The 19,516-nt window shown below is 44.5% G+C and overlaps 1 protein-coding gene across 4 annotated transcripts in view; it reads right to left on the reverse strand.

Annotated features, from left to right (window-relative positions):
• LOC133423122 (protein NLRC3-like) overlaps positions 1–19,516 on the reverse strand; it is a 71,131-nt gene that overhangs the window by 16,812 nt on the left and 34,803 nt on the right. For 2 of the 4 annotated variants that reach the window (XM_061713261.1, XM_061713260.1), the window contains exon 9: positions 15,197–15,370. In XM_061713261.1, the coding sequence (XP_061569245.1) occupies positions 15,197–15,370 (174 nt within the window). Of the gene's footprint in view, positions 1–15,196; positions 15,371–16,003; positions 16,239–19,516 lie in introns of those variants that run through there. The other 2 variants (XM_061713263.1, XM_061713262.1) reach the window with 2 other exon arrangements.

The following is a 19,516-nucleotide window of genomic DNA, read 5'->3' on the forward strand; positions in this document are numbered from 1 at the left end:
TTCCAACTGGGCGGCAAGAATTCGCTCTGTTATAGTATGGATGAAGAGGTCCCACATGGCAAAAGTGGTTCTTAAGGAGAAGCAAGACTTGCTCAGTAAGATTAATACTTTCTTTAGATTGTGTACATGTAAATTATTAGATCATGATCTAATTAATTCATAAACTAAAATAAAGAATATTACATTAGCATTTAAGTTGTGTATGTGTTACCCCTCAGAGCTTCCCAAGCACATGCTCCTCCTAGATGTAAAGACCAGATGGAACTCTTTATATCTGATGATGGAGAGATTCTGTGAGCAGTTTCCTGCCATCCAGGCTGCAGCCATTGACCCACGAATAAGAAAGCCCATGGAAAAGGAAAGGTGAGTAATGTTGGAAAAATTATGATAATGTGGCTTATTGTAAACTGTTTATGCAACATATATCTTTTGTGTTTTTATTTTATTTATATTGCAGGCTGGCCAAAATGGGCAATGAGGATTTAAGAAAGGCAGAGAAGTTTGTGCTTCTCATGCGTAAACACTACACCTCCACACTAGCGGTCTCCAGCGACAAAAGTCCGACCTGTGGTGAGATTTTGCCCATCCTGCAAAAGCTCCAGAAACACTACACTGTGCAGGAAGATGACTCTGCCTTCACAAGGAGCATCAAGGAGAACATTTGGAGAGATCTTTCCAAACGTTACCAGGTACAATTGATTAATTTTTTATCATAAATGAAATGACAGTTATAAATACTTAAGGATAGTCATCATCATAATGTCACATTTTCTTGCTTTTTTTAATTTAAGGACATTGATATCCAGAGATTCCTGCAGGAGGCCACCATCTTAGACCCAAGATTTAAATCCAAAGTGGTTATGGATGAAGTCTGGGACAGGATCAGGGAAGCAGCAATTAAAGCAAACTCAGAGGCGGCAGCAGATGAGGTATTTTAATTTGAATAATATCTTTGATTTTAGCACATTTCCATTGTGAGAGTGAGACCTTCATCCATGGCTCTGTGGTACTTAGATTTGTTTATTTGTCACTTTCTTCTCAAGCTCCCAGAGCAAAGAGTGACACAGAGGGAGGGGTGCGAGGAGGAGGAAGAACAGGAAGAAGAGGAGGAGGAGGAAGAAGAAGAAGAAGACGACGACAACTATGTAAGTTTAGTTCATTGTGATGATAATTTAGATGTCATGGATTATTGAGTCATTTTTTGCTTAATTTTTCTATGTCCATTTAATTTCAGGCGCCAACAATAAAGCAGAGAAAGACCGCTTTGGAGGAACTGTTTGAGGAGGAGGACAACGAGCTGCAGTCATTACAACAATGGCAGCCCCTTCTTTCCCTGGCCCAGAGAGTGGAACAGGAGATGCAGCTATACAGAAGCCTACCCCCCATCCCCTCCAAGGAAAACGCCACCCTATGGTGGTGGAGCAAGAGGGAGACTCTGCCCCTGCTGTCAGGACTGGCTGAAAGGTTCCTGTGTGTGCAGGCGTCCTCCACCCCATCTGAGAGGGTGTTCTCCACAGCTGGAGACACCATAAGTCCGGAGAGATCCCGCATCCTTCCAGATAAAGCAGACATGCTTATTTTTCTTCAAAAGAATTGTTGAATCTTCATATACAGGGGTGCACACAAGCCGGGACTCGAGGGCCAGTCTACTGCACGTTTTAGATGTTTCCCTGTCTTCAACACAACCCTGATAGACAAGGCTGTGTCACCAAAAGAGTTGTGTAAACCTTGATGACATGTTGATGACGACCAGTGATTAGAATCAGGTGTGTTGAAGACAGGGAAACATCTAAAACATGCAGTAGACTACCTTGAGTCCCAGCTTGTGTGCACCCCTGTTCATAGAATTGGACAATTTAATTTAAGTTGAGAGTTAAATATTTTTTTTTAACTGGCTGAAGAAGTTTATTTTTGAGTGCTCAGCTCGGATATCCTTTTTAAAAAGGAGAATTTTAATTTATTTTACAGAAGAATATTTATTTTATTACTTTATATTTTATATTTTCAAAACAAATACCTTTTTCTGGGGGGCTCTTAAAGCCTTGTTTGTATTTTGTCGTTGTTCAAATACATTAAGTTAAAGAAGTTAAAGAAGTTTATTTTTGAGTGTTCAGCTCGGATATCCTTTTTAAAAAGGAGAATTTTAATTTATTTTACAGAAGAATATTCATTTTATTATTTTATATTTTCAAAACAAATACCTTTTTCTGTTGGCCTCTTAAAGCCTTGTTTGTATTTTTTCCTTGTTCAAATACCAGTACATAAAACAAAGTTGATGTTAATCGACCTGTCCGTTCTCCTTTATTCCAAATGAGAATCGATAAGAGAATCGATAAAGAATCGAATCGATAAGCAGAATCGATAAGAGAATCGGAATCGGAAAAATCTTATCAATTCCCATCCCTAGTCACAAGTGTTTATTGGTTGCTTAGCAAAGCGTGTTAGTTTCAGTTAGTTGTCAACTAATAGACTCAATGAACAGGTAGGGATCACAGGGAGGGCTCTTAATTGGTTTTCCTCCTACCTCACGGGTAGGAGTTTTAATGTGGCTGTTGGCACACATGTGTCAGCATCTGCCCCCCTTTCCTATGGGGTCCCCCAGGGCTCCGTTCTTGGGCCAACGCTATTTGCACTTTACATGCTACCACTAGGACACCCATTCAGCACTTTTAAAAGGTATATCTTATCACTTTTTTGCAGATGACATCCAGCTTTATTATTCTTTTAACCCAAAGAGCCCAACTGATTTTAAATTCAACATTTTACATGAGTGCTTGTCAGCTATAAAGGCCTGGATGTCGGACAATTTTTTATCCCTGAATGAGACGAAAACCGAGGTGCTCATTGTGGCACCTGATAGCCTCATTCCAAAGGTGGTGGACTGCATCGGGCCCCTTAAAGACTATGTCCGTCCAAATATCATGAACCTAGGTGTCAACTTCAACCAGACCATGCAACTCAACACTCACATCAGCTCAATAACCCGCACCTGCTTTTTCCATCTCAGAAATATTGCCAAGCTCAGATCTGTTGTCTCATACCCAGAGCTAGAAATGATCATTCACGCATTTATATCATCACGTTTGGACTACTGTAATTCACTCTTCACCTGCCTCAACAAAACCGACATGGGACGTCTTCAGCTTATCCAAAATGCAGCAGCCAGATTACTCACCAGATCCAGCAGGAGGTGCCATATCACTCCCATCCTGGCCTCTTTGCACTGGCTCCCTGTCAAGTTCAGGGTCCAATACCTGTTTTAAAATCGCTGCATTGGCTCCCTGTGCGCTTCAGGGTTGATTTTAAGGTTCTTTTACTAGTTTTTAAGTGTCTTAATGGTCTTGGGCCTTCTTATTTGTCTGCACTACTTTTACCCTATCGACCCTCGCGGACCCTGAGGTCCTCCGGTGCTGGCCTTTTAACCATACCAAAAGTTAGAACTAGGACACACGGGGAGGCGGCATTCAGTTTTTATGGTCCCCGATTGTGGAACAGCCTCCCGGAGAACCTCAGGGCCGCAGAGACTGTTGATGTTTTTAAAAAGAGGCTCAAGACTCATCTCTTTAATCAGGCTTTTAACTGACTCATTTAACTCTTTTACATTTTTTATGCTCACCCTTATTTTTATTGGATCTTACTACTCTGTTTTATAGTTAGTTTATCCTTTTTTATTATCATAATTTATTCTCATTGTTTTATCTTAATGTTTTATCTAAATACTTTAGTCGTTATTTATGGTCTATTTTATACATTTTACTGTCTTAGTCCTTTAGTTTTTAATGTCTTGCTTTTTAGACATACTTTTAGGATTTTACGTTATGTTGTACTTTTTAAACTCTATTAGTGTATTTTATCCTGTTTTCTTGTAGCTTTTATCTCCAGTGTTTCCTCATGGGGAGCCTCCATGCTGGGAGTGACTCTGGCCTGCAGGGGGGTCGTCCTGGGGATGGTTCTGGCCTGGATGGTGGTGGAGTTCTGCACCACGGCTTCACCGCTGTGGTGTGGACTTCTCTATCCGTCCGGGCCGGGATGGTCTCTGTGGGCCCCCCCCCCCCTTCTAGCTGCGGGCTATGGGACCTCCTGGCGTGGACGGCTCCCTGTTACCGTTTCCTCACCTGGATCCTCTGTGCCTAGCCATGTCTGCACCATGTGTCTGCGTGTGTCTATCTGTGTGTGTGCGGGGAGGGGGAGGGGGGGGGGGGGGCACTAATACATTTTATGTTTATGTTTTATGAAAAGCACTTTGTGTTACATTTTTTTTGTATGAAAGGTGCTTTAAAAATAAAGTTTGATTTGATTTTCAAATTTTAGTTATAACCTACAGAGCACTGCATGGTCAGGCTCCTCAGTACCTTATAGATCTGGTCCCACGCTATGAGCCACAAAGAGCCTTAAGATCGGCTGATCAGGGCCTTATAACAACGCCAAAAACAAATCTAAAAACCAAAGGTATTTTTATTTTTTTTTTTGGGGGGGGGGGGCGGGTGACGACATCCACTGCCAATCCAGGAAGCAGGAACACACAGAGACACACGTCAAGCACTGGAAATCTGCAACAAAAAACCACAAACAAAGCACGAAACCGGCACGGAGCCAACCAAAAAAATAACAGCAATCGACCTAAATGTTGAGATCTGATCGCAGTCTGAGCTAAGCTATCGCTACCGCTACCTAAACCCAAAAACTAGAGAGCCAGCATGCAGGTGAACAAGCCAGTGTGTATGTGTGAGATTGATAGATCTTTTTGAATTAAGTTGCTGTCCTTATGAAAATATGAAACTACCAGAATTAGGCTTAATTAGGTCAGCTCAGAGAAACTGACCGCTGGGTTTTTCCACATCCTTATCGCAGTTACCAGAGGTCATAAGACAGGCCACCCCCCTGAGGGTAAAGGGGGTTGTCTGCTCTGATGAACAGTTGACCATTGTCAGATGGACACATCTGTCCCAGATTTCCTGGGTTCAGGAGGAGGCCCAAATTGACCTTTGCCCTGAAACCGATCACATGCTATGAATAGATGGCAGTTGGCCACTTCCTGAGAGATACTCAGGGGTTTTTGGACTGTCCTGGGACAACTGTTCTATTATATTTGTAAAGTTAGCCTGCACACATCTGTTCAGAGTTCCTGTTTCAGCCCCAGAGGGCAATTAACCTCAGCGACCTATGGTTTATAAAAACTTTAAGCTTCTGTTTACCTCTTTAACTGAAAATATCACATGTGTGACATTTTGACCCCGATGTCTGTTCCTCTGTATGTTTCCCGTTTTCTTCCATATGTCCATTGTATGTCTATTTTCTATTGGCTACCTAAATATGGTAATTTCCTGTGTCCCATTTTAAATAAAAAGCCCCTGCAGAGGATGAAACAGCGAAGCATCCGTCGAGGGCATCCATAGAGCCACGTTGCTCTGAAAAGCTCTGACCTTGCTTCCGCTTTCTGCAGAAAGGGCCTTAAAAATCATTCCAACAGTCTTTGGTGTTATTTTTTGGTTGAGAGCTGGGTTTTATGTTGATTTAAACCTAACATTTTTTGGTGCCGAAACCCGGGACTCAAAATCTGTGACTTGGAATAGGCGTAGGATCAAAGAGGCCACCTTAACGGACGGGGGCAATAGAAGTTGGTCCTGCGCTGGTTCCAGTGACGGTGACGGGTCCACGGCCCAGGGAAGACACCTAAAGACTGGTAAGAAGACCTCCTCTTACTTAAAATACCTGGGGTATTGAAGTATTTTTTTTGTGTAAAATACGAGGTTAAATTCTGTGTACTAACCAGGGTCTTAGTGGAAAAGGTGTTTTGGTGGCAGGCCAGGGGCTCATTTTTTTTTTTTTTTTTTTAAATCAGGGGATTTAGAAAGGGGGAAAGAAAAACTAGCCTGGGGCAGTGCATAAAGCCACACGTACTCGGTAGAAGACCGGTTTTGTTTAAGGTCAGGGGACTTTAAGAAGTGCAGAATAACGAGGAGGTTTCTTCGGAATGTTTTTTAATGGTTTTTGTTTAATGTTTGTCTTGTCTAAATGTTTTTTTGTTGAAATGTTCGTGATTGAAACTGTCTATTGACAATATTGCAGTTTTTAAAAATATGAAGTAAAAGTTTTCAATTGCTCACTAAATAAATCAGCGCTAAAAACCAAACTGTTGAAACAAAAGATCACTAAAATAACAAATACGTAGTTAAACTAAAACTTATGGTGAACCTAAAGTAAATATTTAAAAAAACAAAAAACAAAAACAAACTCTTAGTTGACGGGACGTCCCTGAAATAGGTAAATAAAAGATTGTGACACAATATTGTGCAAAATATACGGAACATAAAAGATAAAAAAATAATTTAAGGCTAAAAAGAAAAACTGACTGAACGTTCAAAATGGGACAAAAGTCCAGCAAAAAGTTACCACCAGATACACGGTTTATGATGCAACGTTTTCCTGAAAGTTGCAAACCTGTGAAAAAGTGGCAGAAAAAACATGGTTTTGATGGTAAATTTGACACTTCTAAACTGCTTGAAATAAAAAGAACATTGCAGCATGAAGAGAGGGTAAAGAATGGCAAAGCGGGTGATAAAATACGAAAACAGTTGAAGAATATTGAAGTGTGGATTGTACAAGCAAGACAAAGAGAAGCAGATCGTGAAGCGAAGAAAGAAAGAAAAATGTTTAAAAAAGAAAGCTATACTGCAGCGATGATGAGGATTAAACCAGATGAGGAGACAGGCGCACGCTCACGCACCGCCCAGCCCGATGAGGTCCCAGTGCTGGCTCCGCCCCCACAGCCAATCCCAGTGCTGGCTCCGCCCCCACAGCCAATCCCGGTGCTGGCTCCGCCCCCACAGCCCATCCCAGTGCTGGCCCCACCTCCACAACATGACGCCTCATCTACAGTTGTAGTCCACACACTAGAGGGAGCCACAACCCATGAAAGAAACGAGGTTTGGTCACCAGTACAGACCAGAAATCAGCGACAGTTGAAGGGAAAAGACAGGCTTTACCCTCTGCTCACCGTTTCAAGTGGTTATGAAGACCCACCACCATATCCACCCGCTCAACTTCAACCTGGGCCACCACCATCCCAGCTCTATCCCTTGGTCCAGGTCGCAAACCCCCACTATGGTCTCGACAATGACCAGGACAGGACCCTGAGAGTTTTTCGCCCGTGGACTGAGACCGAATGTAGAGATGCCTGCAAAGGCCTGGGGGACCCCACTGCCACCCCCGGCAAATGGATCGAAAATTTCCGTCTACTCTGTGATTCATATGGACTAAATGGGATCGAGGTAGAAAGAGCTTTCAGAACCAGCTTGGGCCACAATTGGACGAGGGTTAAAGGAAATTTTAACCCAAGGGGTAACCAAAACGACATTTTACAACCAGGAGATGCCCTCAGAGGACGGGTGGATGAAGTGATGAGACGAGTCCGCGACGCCTGGACCGCCGCCCCAGATTATGGTAAAATCAATACCACCGCCCAAAGGGAAGATGAAGATGTCCATGTGTTCAGAGGAAGAATGGAAGAGATCTTCAAAGCCCATAGTGGGCTGGAGGAAGACCAGGATCCTGAAGGTGCTTACCAAAGACAACTACAGCAAAGCATCATGGCAGGCTTCCTCCCACGAATTTCAGGTTTCATCACCAAACACTGCGTCACCCATCGCACCCAGAACATGGCACAGATGATGGAGTGGGCTGCTCATGCTGAGACAGTCCACAAGAAGAAAACCACCCCCACCACCCAAGTCCACGCCCTGGCCCAAGCTCTAGCAGCCCTGACCCATTCAGAGAAAGATCAAGAAGAAGAAGAAAAAGTTCTTTACAAAGAAAATAAAAAATTCCCCCGGAAGTTTGATCGCCCCGGAGAAGGACGCTCAAGAGGACCAATACGTTTTAATGGCAGATGCTACAACTGCTGCCGACTAGGCCATTACTCTAAAGACTGCCCTGACCCTCACAAATGCTACAACTGTCGCCGACTAGGCCATTACGTTGAAGACTGCCCTGAGACTCTCAAAGAAAAGCGTCCACCATCACATAGCCCGCATCATGGTGACCACCAAGAATGACGCCAAAAGGATCCAGTGGAGAAAAAAGGGGATGATGACAACGAGACCCCTACCCCTGTTGACATCCTCGACTTGACCCAATTGTGCTCTCTAAACTCATCAGATCCAAAGAAGCCATATTATACCTTAAGATTAGGCCCCTCAAGAAAAGCCATAAGGTTTTTGTGTGACTCCGGTGCTGACAAATCAGTTCTGAAAGATAAAGCTCCAGGAGTAGAGCCAGGAAAGAAGCTGATCACAGTAGTCGCTGCGGGGGGCCACACCTGTTTACTGAAATGGTCCAAACCAATTGATTTCGAAGACGAAGACGGAGATGTTAGTACAACTGAGTTTGTGCTAAGTCCACACTGTCCAGTAAACCTTCTAGGGAGAGATCTCCTATTGAAATTAAAGATCAGTCTAATCCCGACCGACGATGGGATAGAAGCTAGGAAAGCCACTGATGATCTAGGTGACGAGACCAAAGTCTATGTGATCCAAGGGACCGGAGAACCAAAAAAGTTCTACACCTTGGACCCCATACCTGGGGGTCCCGGTTCAGTAGTAAGCACTTTGGAGGGCAAAATCAGTGCAGTAAAAGGTGAACATCAAACCAAGTGGCCTCTCCACGTCACCATGAGAGTTGGACCTGGAGACGAGCAGTACGACCACAAGTTTGAACACTTGGGCCCCCAAACGCTCACAGTTAACCACTTGTTCACCACCACCGGTGGAGATGCATGGGTTACAGTCAGTATGCCCACCAAAGCAAGAACACTAAGGTGTTTCTGGTCAAACACCACACCACACATCTCCCTGTCCAAAAAACCAGGGAGACGCTGGAAAGACCTAGGCCAAATAGCATTCACATTTAAGAACATGCCAGAAAAGAAGTGGACACAAACTGGACCAAAAACTGCTGAATATGAGTCCAGAGAATATGGCCTAGTAAAGAGAACAGCCCTCAGCTGGACCACTGTGGGACAGACGAAGACCCATTTGACAGAATGACATCAGAACCTCATCTGCCACACTGCAGAAGATTTCCCTGGTGTCCCAGCCACCTTGTGGTCAGCATCAAAAACCGATGTAGGACTGATGACTACAGCCAAGGAAGTAGTCATCACACCTAAGACCTCTCATAGACCTAGACTAAAACAATATCCATTAAAACCAGATGCAATTGAAGGAATAAGACCAGTAATTGAAGACATGGTGAAAGCGGGTGTGCTAGTTGAAGATCCCACATGCGAGTGCAATACCCCCATTTTTCCGGTCAAGAAGGCTGAAACTGGAACATGGAGACTAGTCCATGACCTCAGACATGTCAACACTGCTGTCCAGTCAAGGGCCCCCTGTGTACCAGATCCATATACGTTGCTGAACGAGCTAAAACCCCAACAAGAGTATTTTACCGTGGTAGACCTCAGCAACGCCTTCTTCTCCATTCCGCTGAATCGACAGGCCCGCCACTGGTTCGGCTTCACGTTTGGAGGCCACAAGTACACATATACCCGTCTTCCCCAAGGGTTTTGTGATAGCCCAACAATCTTTTCTCAGGAGATAATGGCATGTCTGAGTACACATCAACATTCACCAATGACCCAGATTCTGGTGTATGTAGATGACATTTTAATAGCTAGTCCAACAGAAGAAGAATGTAAAGAAGAAACAATAGCTCTGCTCAAGCACCTAGAGGAAACTGGAAACAAAGCCTCATTAAAGAAGCTCCAATTCTGCCAGAAGGAAGTGGTTTTCCTAGGACACAATGTCTCTCAAGCAGGAAAGAGCCTGACCGAGAACAGGAGGGAAGCCATCAGAAATTGTCCAAAACCCACTAACAAAAAGCAGATGATGGCATTTCTAGGATTAACCAATTATTGCAGAAGTTGGATCCCAAACTTTGCAGAGCTCACACAACCACTGTTGGATCTCATCTACACCGTCGAAATGTCAATGAATGACCCCATTCCATGGACCCCAGAAGGCAACCAAGCATTTGAGGAGGTGAAAACTGTGATCCTGAACTCTGGAGTCCTGGCCCTACCAAACTACAACAAGGCATTCATCCAGAGTAAAGTAAAGGTAAAGGTATATTCATGACCTCAGTGCTACTACAGACATTTGGGGACAAATTAAGGCCAGTAGCATTCTACTCCAAAAGGTTGGACCCAGTAGCCGCTGCACTGCCTTCTTGTGTTAGAGCAGTGTGCGCAGCTGCATTGGCCATACAGGCCTCAGCTGAATTGGTGTTGTTTCACCCCCTCACCCTAAAAGTGCCACATGCTGTTGATATGCTAATCACCAGCACTAAAATGTCGTTCATGTCGCCTGCTAGACACCTGTCAATTACTGCAACACTGCTATCCCAACCACACCTGACGTTGCAGAGATGCAACACTCTGAATCCAGCCACACTTCTCCCAACAGAAGATGACGGCGACCCTCACTACTGTGTGGAACGAACAGACAGCTGCTGCAAACCAAGACCTGACCTACTAGACACGCCCATCCCAGACAGCACATATGTCTATGTAGATGGATCAGCCTCAAAATCACTTGAAGGAAAGAATCAAGTTGGTTACGCAGTAGTCACGGATGACAAAGTTTTGCATGCTGAAACACTGCCGTCCAACCAATCAGCTCAATCTGCAGAAATCCAAGCCTTGACAAAAGCCTGTCAACTGTTTGAAGGAGAAATAGTTACAATATTCACAGATAGCCAATATGCACACTCGGTTCTCCATGTATTCTCCGCCCAATGGAACCGGCGAGGAATGAAGACATCCACAGGGAAACCAGTGGAACATGCAGCCTTATTGAAGGAACTCCTCAAATCAGTACTGCTCCCCAAAGAAATAGCAGTATGCAAATGCAGGGCTCACACCAAAGGAATCGACAGAATCACCAAAGGAAACGCCAAAGCAGATGAAGCGGCCAAAGCAGCAGCTCAAAAAACCACAACTGACATCATGACCAACACACAAATGGACACCATTCCAACTCAAATTTTAATTGACATGCAAAACAATGCTCCGCAAAGAGAGAAAGACATTTGGCTAAATGAGGGTGCTACTGTAACTCTAGAAGGCCTCTATGTAGTGCAAAACAAACCAGTACTCCCAAAAAATCTGTTCCCCCTGGTGGCTAAATTGAGCCATGGGAAGTCCCATGTCTCAACAGGGGGGATGCAGAGTATGGTACAAGAAATATTCCATACATCGCCAGGTCTAAATACCTACTTTAAAAATTTTTGTAGGAGCTGCCTAACATGTTGCAGGCACAACACGCAAGGCAATATGAGACCTAAAAGAGGTCAGTGTCCCCAAGGGACCTATCCATTTGAAGTTATCCATATGGATTTTATTGAGTTGTCCAGAAGTGGGCAATACAAGTATTGCCTAGTGTTAATTGACTCCCTATCCAAATGGGTTGAAATAGTCCCGGCCAAAACAGCTGACGCACTCACAGTAGCTAAAGCCATTTGCAAACACATAATTCCAGAACATGGCATTCCAAGATTAATTTGGAGCGATAACGGTGCACACTTTGTGAACACTGTAGTCCAAAACATGGCTAAACACCTAGGTATCTATCTAAAGAACCACTGTGCCTATCACCCACAAAGTGCAGGCCTAGTGGAACGAACTAATGGCACTGTTAAGCTAAGGCTCAGAAAAACCATGGAAGAAACTGGAAAACCATGGCCTGAATGCCTGCCATTAGTCAAAATGTACATGAGAATCGTCCCAAACCCATCAGGCCTCACACCCTTTGAGGTAGTGCATGGTCGCCCGTTCCAACTCCCTCTATGGGAGGGAGAGCCGTGGCAAGAGAAAACCGAGGAGGCAGATCCACTCTCGATGTGGATGAGTAAATTGTTTGCTGAGAAAGATGTTCAAAGTTCCTGTAAGCTGCCGCTTTCTCCTCTCCCTTCTACGCAGGAATTGCTGAAACCAGGTGACCAGATCCTGGTTCGAGTGGTGAAACGAAAGACGTGGTCATCACCCCGATGGGACGGCCCTTTTGTCGTCCAGATCGCGACCCCGACAGCAGTAAAGATTGCTGAACGATCTACGTGGGTTCACCAGTCACAGTGCAAACTAGTAAAAAATTTTCCAGACCCTGAGTAGGCCGGAAGTCGGACGGTATCAAAACCTTTGTCCGCCGAAGAACTCATCTGACGCCTACTCGCCAGCCACGGGTCGTGCCTCCTTGCACTGCCATCATGAGAATTCCACTCATCATCATAGCCATTGTGGTCCTCTTGACCACAATCTGGCTCCTGGTGGAGAAGAATGAAGAGGAGCCCCGAGAGAAGAGATCAATAGCGGCCATACCAATCCGCAAGTGGTATGAAGTCAAACAACCCAAGACTCGGTTTGAAATGAACATGTGGTACAATTTTGCTGGGTTTATAGCTAAGGAACAAAACATGTCTAATTGCTATGTGTGTAGCCGAATGCCTTTGTCAGCAGGTAGCCCACCAGTACACCCCATTCCCATAGACCCACGCAATGGTTCGTACTACCCTGATATATTGAAATCCAGGTACAGCTCAGGCAATTTGCTAAATTACGTTAAAGGATTCAACAGCACGGCCCCAGCTAATAAAGGCCGTGGGTTTAGCCATCTCCTATCATACGATTGGTCGTCCCCAATCATGATACAGGAAATACCGTTCCCACAACACCTTAAAGCAGTTTGTTACAGCAACGAAATAGATTTTGGGAAACCCACATTCGTAGGAGAAGTCCCAATCTCTAAGTGCTCCATTAATCTAGCCGCTTGCGGCCGGAACACAGCTGACCCGACCAAATTTAACAAAACATTTTTGCCTACGAATGCTACTTGTACTGAGTACTATGCAGCTCCTGATGCAGTTGGGACTGACCCACAAGATGATATCTCTTGGATGTGTGGCAACTCAATCTATCTACTCCTCCCACCAGGATGGGTAGGTAGATGTATGATGGTAAGATTGGTCCAAGACGCATTTGTGTTTCGTGGACACCATACCCCTGCACGTACTAAACGTACCATAGGTATCCTCCCCCATGACTCAGTCTGGGGTAGAGATGTCCCCGATGACCATAAACTCTGGTCAACAAGCCAAAAGATAGTTTTGTCAGCACTTCCCCAGTTGGGAGTCGCAAAGACCATGTTAAGGATTGAGACTATAAATTATCGCATGGGTCTGTTCATTAACTCCACTCTTAAAGCCTTAGGAGGAGTGGCAACGGAAATGGCTGCCATTAGAGAAATGGAGCTCCAAGATAGAACTGTGTTAGATTTGATAACTGCTAAGGATGGTGGAGTCTGTGCAATGATTGGGGAACACTGCTGTACATTCATCCCTGATGAAACCGGTACTGAAGGTAATATTACTACAGCTATAGCCGAATTACGTCAGTTGGCCAAAGTCGTGTCAGAAGACAGGCGCTCAGCAGGTACCACTTTTTGGTCCTGGCTGATCTCAGGCCACTGGACTGACATAATGACTAAAATTATGATTCAATTTATCACTGTTCTGGTACTGTTCTGTGTTTTCACTGCCTGTATCATTCCGTGTCTCCGTGCAATGGTCCAAAGGTCCATCCAAACTTCATTAGTCCAGTATTCTGAAATCCATTACCAGCAACTCCAACAAACCTAAATTGAAGAATGTGGCTACCCCAACAAAATTAATGACGAGAATGTCCATGATGGTACCGGAATGTAAACTGTTTCATTTTGTTTGCCAATAGTTGCATTAACAAATTTGCATTAAGTATGTTATAAACTTTCCCCTTGATATTTCTCATATGTTGAACTTATAGTATGATGCTCATATCCTAAGCCTGATGGACGGATATTAGTTGAAGTTTCATAAGAACAACAGGAGGGAATTGTGAGATTGATAGATCTTTTTGAATTAAGTTGCTGTCCTTATGAAAATATGAAACTACCAGAATTAGGCTTAATTAGGTCAGCTCAGAGAAACTGACCGCTGGGTTTTTCCACATCCTTATCGCAGTTACCAGAGGTCATAAGACAGGCCACCCCCCTGAGGGTAAAGGGGGTTGTCTGCTCTGATGAACAGTTGACCATTGTCAGATGGACACATCTGTCCCAGATTTCCTGGGTTCAGGAGGAGGCCCAAATTGACCTTTGCCCTGAAACCGATCACATGCTATGAATAGATGGCAGTTGGCCACTTCCTGAGAGATACTCAGGGGTTTTTGGACTGTCCTGGGACAACTGTTCTATTATATTTGTAAAGTTAGCCTGCACACATCTGTTCAGAGTTCCTGTTTCAGCCCCAGAGGGCATATAACCTCAGCGACCTATGGTTTATAAAAACTTTAAGCTTCTGTTTACCTCTTTAACTGAAAATATCACATGTGTGACATTTTGACCCCGATGTCTGTTCCTCTGTATGTTTCCCGTTTTCTTCCATATGTCCATTGTATGTCTATTTTCTATTGGCTACCTAAATATGGTAATTTCCTGTGTCCCATTTTAAATAAAAAGCCCCTGCAGAGGATGAAACAGCGAAGCATCCGTCGAGGGCATCCATAGAGCCACGTTGCTCTGAAAAGCTCTGACCTTGCTTCCGCTTTCTGCAGAAAGGGCCTTAAAAATCATTCCAACAGTCTTTGGTGTTATTTTTTGGTTGAGAGCTGGGTTTTATGTTGATTTAAACCTAACAGTATGTCTATGTGTGTGTGTGTGTATGTATATGATCATGCGTGTGTGTGTGTGTGTGTGTGTGTGTGTGTGTGTGTGTGTGTGTGTGTGTGTGTGTGTGTGTGTGTGTGTGTGTGTGTGTGTGTGTGTGTGTGTGTGTGTGTGTGTGTGTATGCATGCAACTTTTACACTTTAAACATCATCACACATCTCTTCCAGGGGAGAAGGGAGAAATAAACTTCTAGACATGTTTAATTAAATTAATTACACTATATTAACCTATAAGGGGAACTCAATGTTACAGAGTCACTAGAAAGAGTCTTTCTAGAAGTTTCCAGGTGTGTTCAAGAATGATCTCCTGCAGCCGTCTGTATGACGGAGAACCTGAAGACGTCTCTGACTGAACACACTCCTTAGTTTCATCTGTGTTTGTGGAGGATCTGTTTGGACGGACTTTTCAAAGCGTCTACGATGTTTAAAATCTGTGAACTGACCTCAGAGTCTCAAGTCTGCAGTCTAGACTCTCCAGGAAACCACACAGATGTTTCACTCCTGAATCCTGCAGCTTGTTCAGACTCAGGTCCAGATGTTCCAGATGGGAGGGGTTGGACTTCAGAGCTGAGACCAGAGAAGAACAGCTGATCTCTGACATCCCGCAGTCCTGCAATCTGAACAAAAAGAAAGTTCTTCAAATATCAACATTGTCATCATGTTCATGTGGGTCATCACTGGTATCGGGACTTTATAAAACAGGTTTAAAAGTTCTATTATATCCATGATGTTGGTTCCTGGTTGTTCCTCTGACATGTTCACCTTTTAATGAACATTAAGTTAAAAACAGCTACCTAGGAAGTATTGTGCATGTCCCAGAGTCCCGGGGGGGTTCATTGTTCTGAGTGAGAGAGTGGGGTTTCCCTCCTTGGTGTCCGGAGCCAACAGCCTTACAGTAGCTGGTAGAAGCTGTTGTAGAAGCTCTGTAGGTGCTGATGCTCAGGTTGTAGCCCCCCCACTGGAACAGACCATGGAGGGTGGCGTCGGCCCCTGAAGGGGCTCTGTGCTGGTTGTCAGTCTGCACGCCTTCCAGTCATCTTCAGGATTCTCTCTTGTATGTGTTTATGTTTTGTTCAAATAAAGGACTTTGCTGCCCTCTGTCACCTTTGGGTCTGCTGCTTTTGGGTTCTGTAATCCCACCTCATGACAAAACCTGCAGCTATTTTAAAACTAGTTCAGACTCAGGAAACTGCAAACTACAAACACAATAAAGTACAAAGTACTTATCAAACATGTACTCTGACCTGATGTACTGGGACTTCAGACCCGTGACAAATCACTTCAGTTGCCATGAAGAGTCTGGAGAAGCTGGTCCTCCGACAGCTCAACTGTGCTGCCAGACACCGTTGACCTCTTCAGTTTGCCTACCGCTCCAACAGATCAGTGGATGATGCGGTGGCATTGGCACTTCACTCAATTCTGCAACTGGGGCCTCATGTACAGCTGCTCCGGTTCAGACCAACATGATGCTTTCAGCTGGAGCTGCTGACAGGTCAGACATCTCTGTCACCGCGACGACCGTATGGGATGACTAGTTGAGATAAAAGCCAGATCCTAAAACATCCCATAACTGTCTGTCTGGACAGAAAAATATTAAAATACATTTTGCAGCGAAAAACCGGTTCTGTAAAGTTGTCTTTTAAAATAAAACTATGATGTCACAGAAAAGGTTGGTTGGTACGAACTGATGTGACTCAGCAATTAATTAATGAAGTTTTTATTGAATGTTTAGGCAATAATCACGTTAAACAAGTATTTCTGCGGCGGTGGAATTAGATTGTGCTACTTCATGTTGTTCACATTGTTATACTTATGACAGTGTTGATCGCGGACATCCACAATGTGTAGGACTCAATAAACGTGTACATTGGGCTTAATCCGTTAGTATATACAATAAAGCGGAACGAGGAGCCGTTTTTCATCCCACCAACTTAAGTTCTTATCTTAAGTTCTTAAAATACAAACAAGAAAAGGAAAGTGTAATGATGCACTAACGCTGCCCATAAACATTCACAAACCCTTATGATCATAATAAAACCACAACTCTTCACGGAACGCAACACAAAGCAAAGAACAACAATCCCCATAATGCAATGCGGCTTAAATCCAAAGAAATGCCCCCAAATACATTATTTTTTCCAGGCCTCAACTTCTGACAGGACTGTCTCCAGCTCAGGGCTGATGTTTTTTTTTAATTTGTTTTGGCAATTCTTTGTTAGGATGAGCGTTTTTTAATGGATAATTATCCTCATTATCATATTCAAATATATCTACTTGAGGGAGGAGACGGGGCGGAGTGTTGTGCTCACGCATGTGCGCTCAAATCCATGTTGATTGTGATGTTCAAAGAAACCTGCGTGGATTTGGGCGTACGCACAGTTTTGAACATCAATTTTTTTTTGCGTACGTAAGAATTCCACGCACGGATTCACGTTGAAATCCACGCACTGTTTGTACATCAGGCCCCTGGTCCACAAAATCACTGTCTATGGGGGAGACAATGATCTGGTTCTGAACCTGGACAGAACAAAATAATTCATCCTTGACTTCAGGAAAACGCCCCCCCTCTGCAGCCTCCTCTCCTCAGGGGACTGTGGTTGAGCGGACTAAGAGCTACAGGTTCCTGGGCCTTCAGATCAGTGAAGCCTCAGCTGGGCAAAACACACTGCAGCTCTGGTGAAGAAAGCTCAATCCCACCCCCACCCCACACACACACACACACACACACAAACGTGCAATGCAATACTTATGGCGCTTTTATACTAGTACCTACTAGGCGAGACTCGTCTCGCCTCCACTCGCCTTGTTTGTTTTTAGACACCCAGATGAGAAATAAGTGGGTTAGAGCGATGCTGCTGTGACGTATTTAACCCTCTGATGCACAACATGGGTCAAAAGTGACCCGACTGAGATTTTATGTTCTTTATCTTTGTAATAAATTAGTTTCATCTTTTGGTCTTCCAGGTATTTTTATTTAACCTGTATTTAACCAGGGGAGCAAATTAAGAACAAATTTCTTATTTACAAGTGCAGCCTAGGGGGGTAAGGGGAGGGAGCTAAGATGAAAAAAACAAAGTTATATAAATACACAAAAAGACATTTAAACACAATACAAAAGATAAAACAATTAATCAAGTAAAACAGTCAGTATGCATGAAGGAGGACTAGGGGCAAGTGCAGGAGTCGATTGTACTTAATAAAAGATGTAGTTTGAAGGTGGAGATGGAAGTGAGAACAGAAAGTTTAAGGGTTTTTTGTAAGGTGTTCCAATCAGAGGCTGCAGCGAACCGGAAGGCATTGCACCCAAAGGTGGTGCGGACTTTGGGGATGGAGAGATTGATGAAGGCGCTGGACCTTAGAGTGCGGGCAGGTTGTGAGAGGTGCAGAAGAGAAGAGAGGTAGGGAGGAGTAATGCCGAGGATAGTTTTATAGATGAGCAGAAACCAGTGATGGAGCCGTCTGGTGTGAAGGGAGGTCCAGTCTACCAGGTTATAGAGGTCGCAGTGGTGAGTGGTGAAAGGAGCCCCAGTTGCAAAACGGATGGCGGAATGATGGAGTGGGTCCAGTTTACTAAGAGTAGAGTGAGGTGTGATTCTATAAATGGTGTCACCGTAGTCAAAAATGGGCAGAATGGTCATTTTGACGAGTGTGTGTTTGGCTGCACGGGTGAAGGAGGCCTTGTTCCGGTAGAGAAAGCTCAGACGAGCTTTGACTTTGGACTGTAGGTGTTTGATGTGGGTGGAGAAAGAAAAGGATGAGTCCAACCAGAGGCCAAGGTATTTGTAACAGGATACGAGCTCTAGTTCAGAGCCGTCGGCGCAGAACAATTTAGGAACAGTGGTGGGAGTGTGTTTCCGGTCAAAGACAATGCATTTTGTTTTTTTGGTGTTGAGGAGGAGCTGGAGACTGTGGAAGTGCTGTTCAACGGAAGTGAGGCTGTGTTGTAGTGTGGCTGCAGCGGACTGGAGGGACGGGCCCTCAGAGTAAAGGATGGTGTCATCGGCATATAGATGGATTTTTGAGTTGCCGGAAAAACCTGGTTGTGTCATTGATGTAGATGGAGAATAGTGTTGGGCCTAGAATAGAACCCTGAGGCACCCCTTTGGTGATGGTGAGAGAGGCTGATATGAAGTTTTCGGACTTGACTTGCTGGACTCTGTGGTTTAGATAGCTGGAGAACCAGTTGCAGGAGTGGGGTGAAAGACCAATGTTGGAGAGCCTCTGTAGGAGTATGGGATGGGTGACGGAGTCAAAGGCCTTGGAAAGATCAATGAAGGTATTCCTCGATTAACTTGTTTTTGATCAGTTATGTTGGGCCGCACCCAGTGATCATCTGGACTTATAAATGTATGAATATTTTGTGATTATGAGGACCTGTAAAACCAGACTTTGCCCCTTCTTCCTGAAGTCCTGCGACCCCCTGCTGCTAACTCCTGGTTATCTCGGCCTGGGTCGAGATAGTCCGTTTACGACCCCCACGGCATGGCCGGAGATCAAAACAAGGACCCAGCAGGGTTTCTGCCAGGGAAAACAGACTTCCTTGGGGTTTTTTATGACACCTAAGCAGGGGTCGGGACGCAGCGGAGCGTAAAACCAGACCTCAAAATGGTACTGCTTCTTTGAACCCCCCCCTTTTCCGCTTTAATGTGCCTCATAAAATGGCGCCGTTGCCTGAACTACAACCCCCAGCATGCCTTGCGGGGGGGGGTGGCACCTACAAGCGGCGCACATCCAATCGCAATGAGGCACCGATGACGTCACCG

The sequence above is a fragment of the Cololabis saira genome, chromosome 22 (assembly GCF_033807715.1).
Source record: "Cololabis saira isolate AMF1-May2022 chromosome 22, fColSai1.1, whole genome shotgun sequence".
In the NCBI taxonomy this organism is placed as follows: domain Eukaryota; kingdom Metazoa; phylum Chordata; class Actinopteri; order Beloniformes; family Belonidae; genus Cololabis; species Cololabis saira.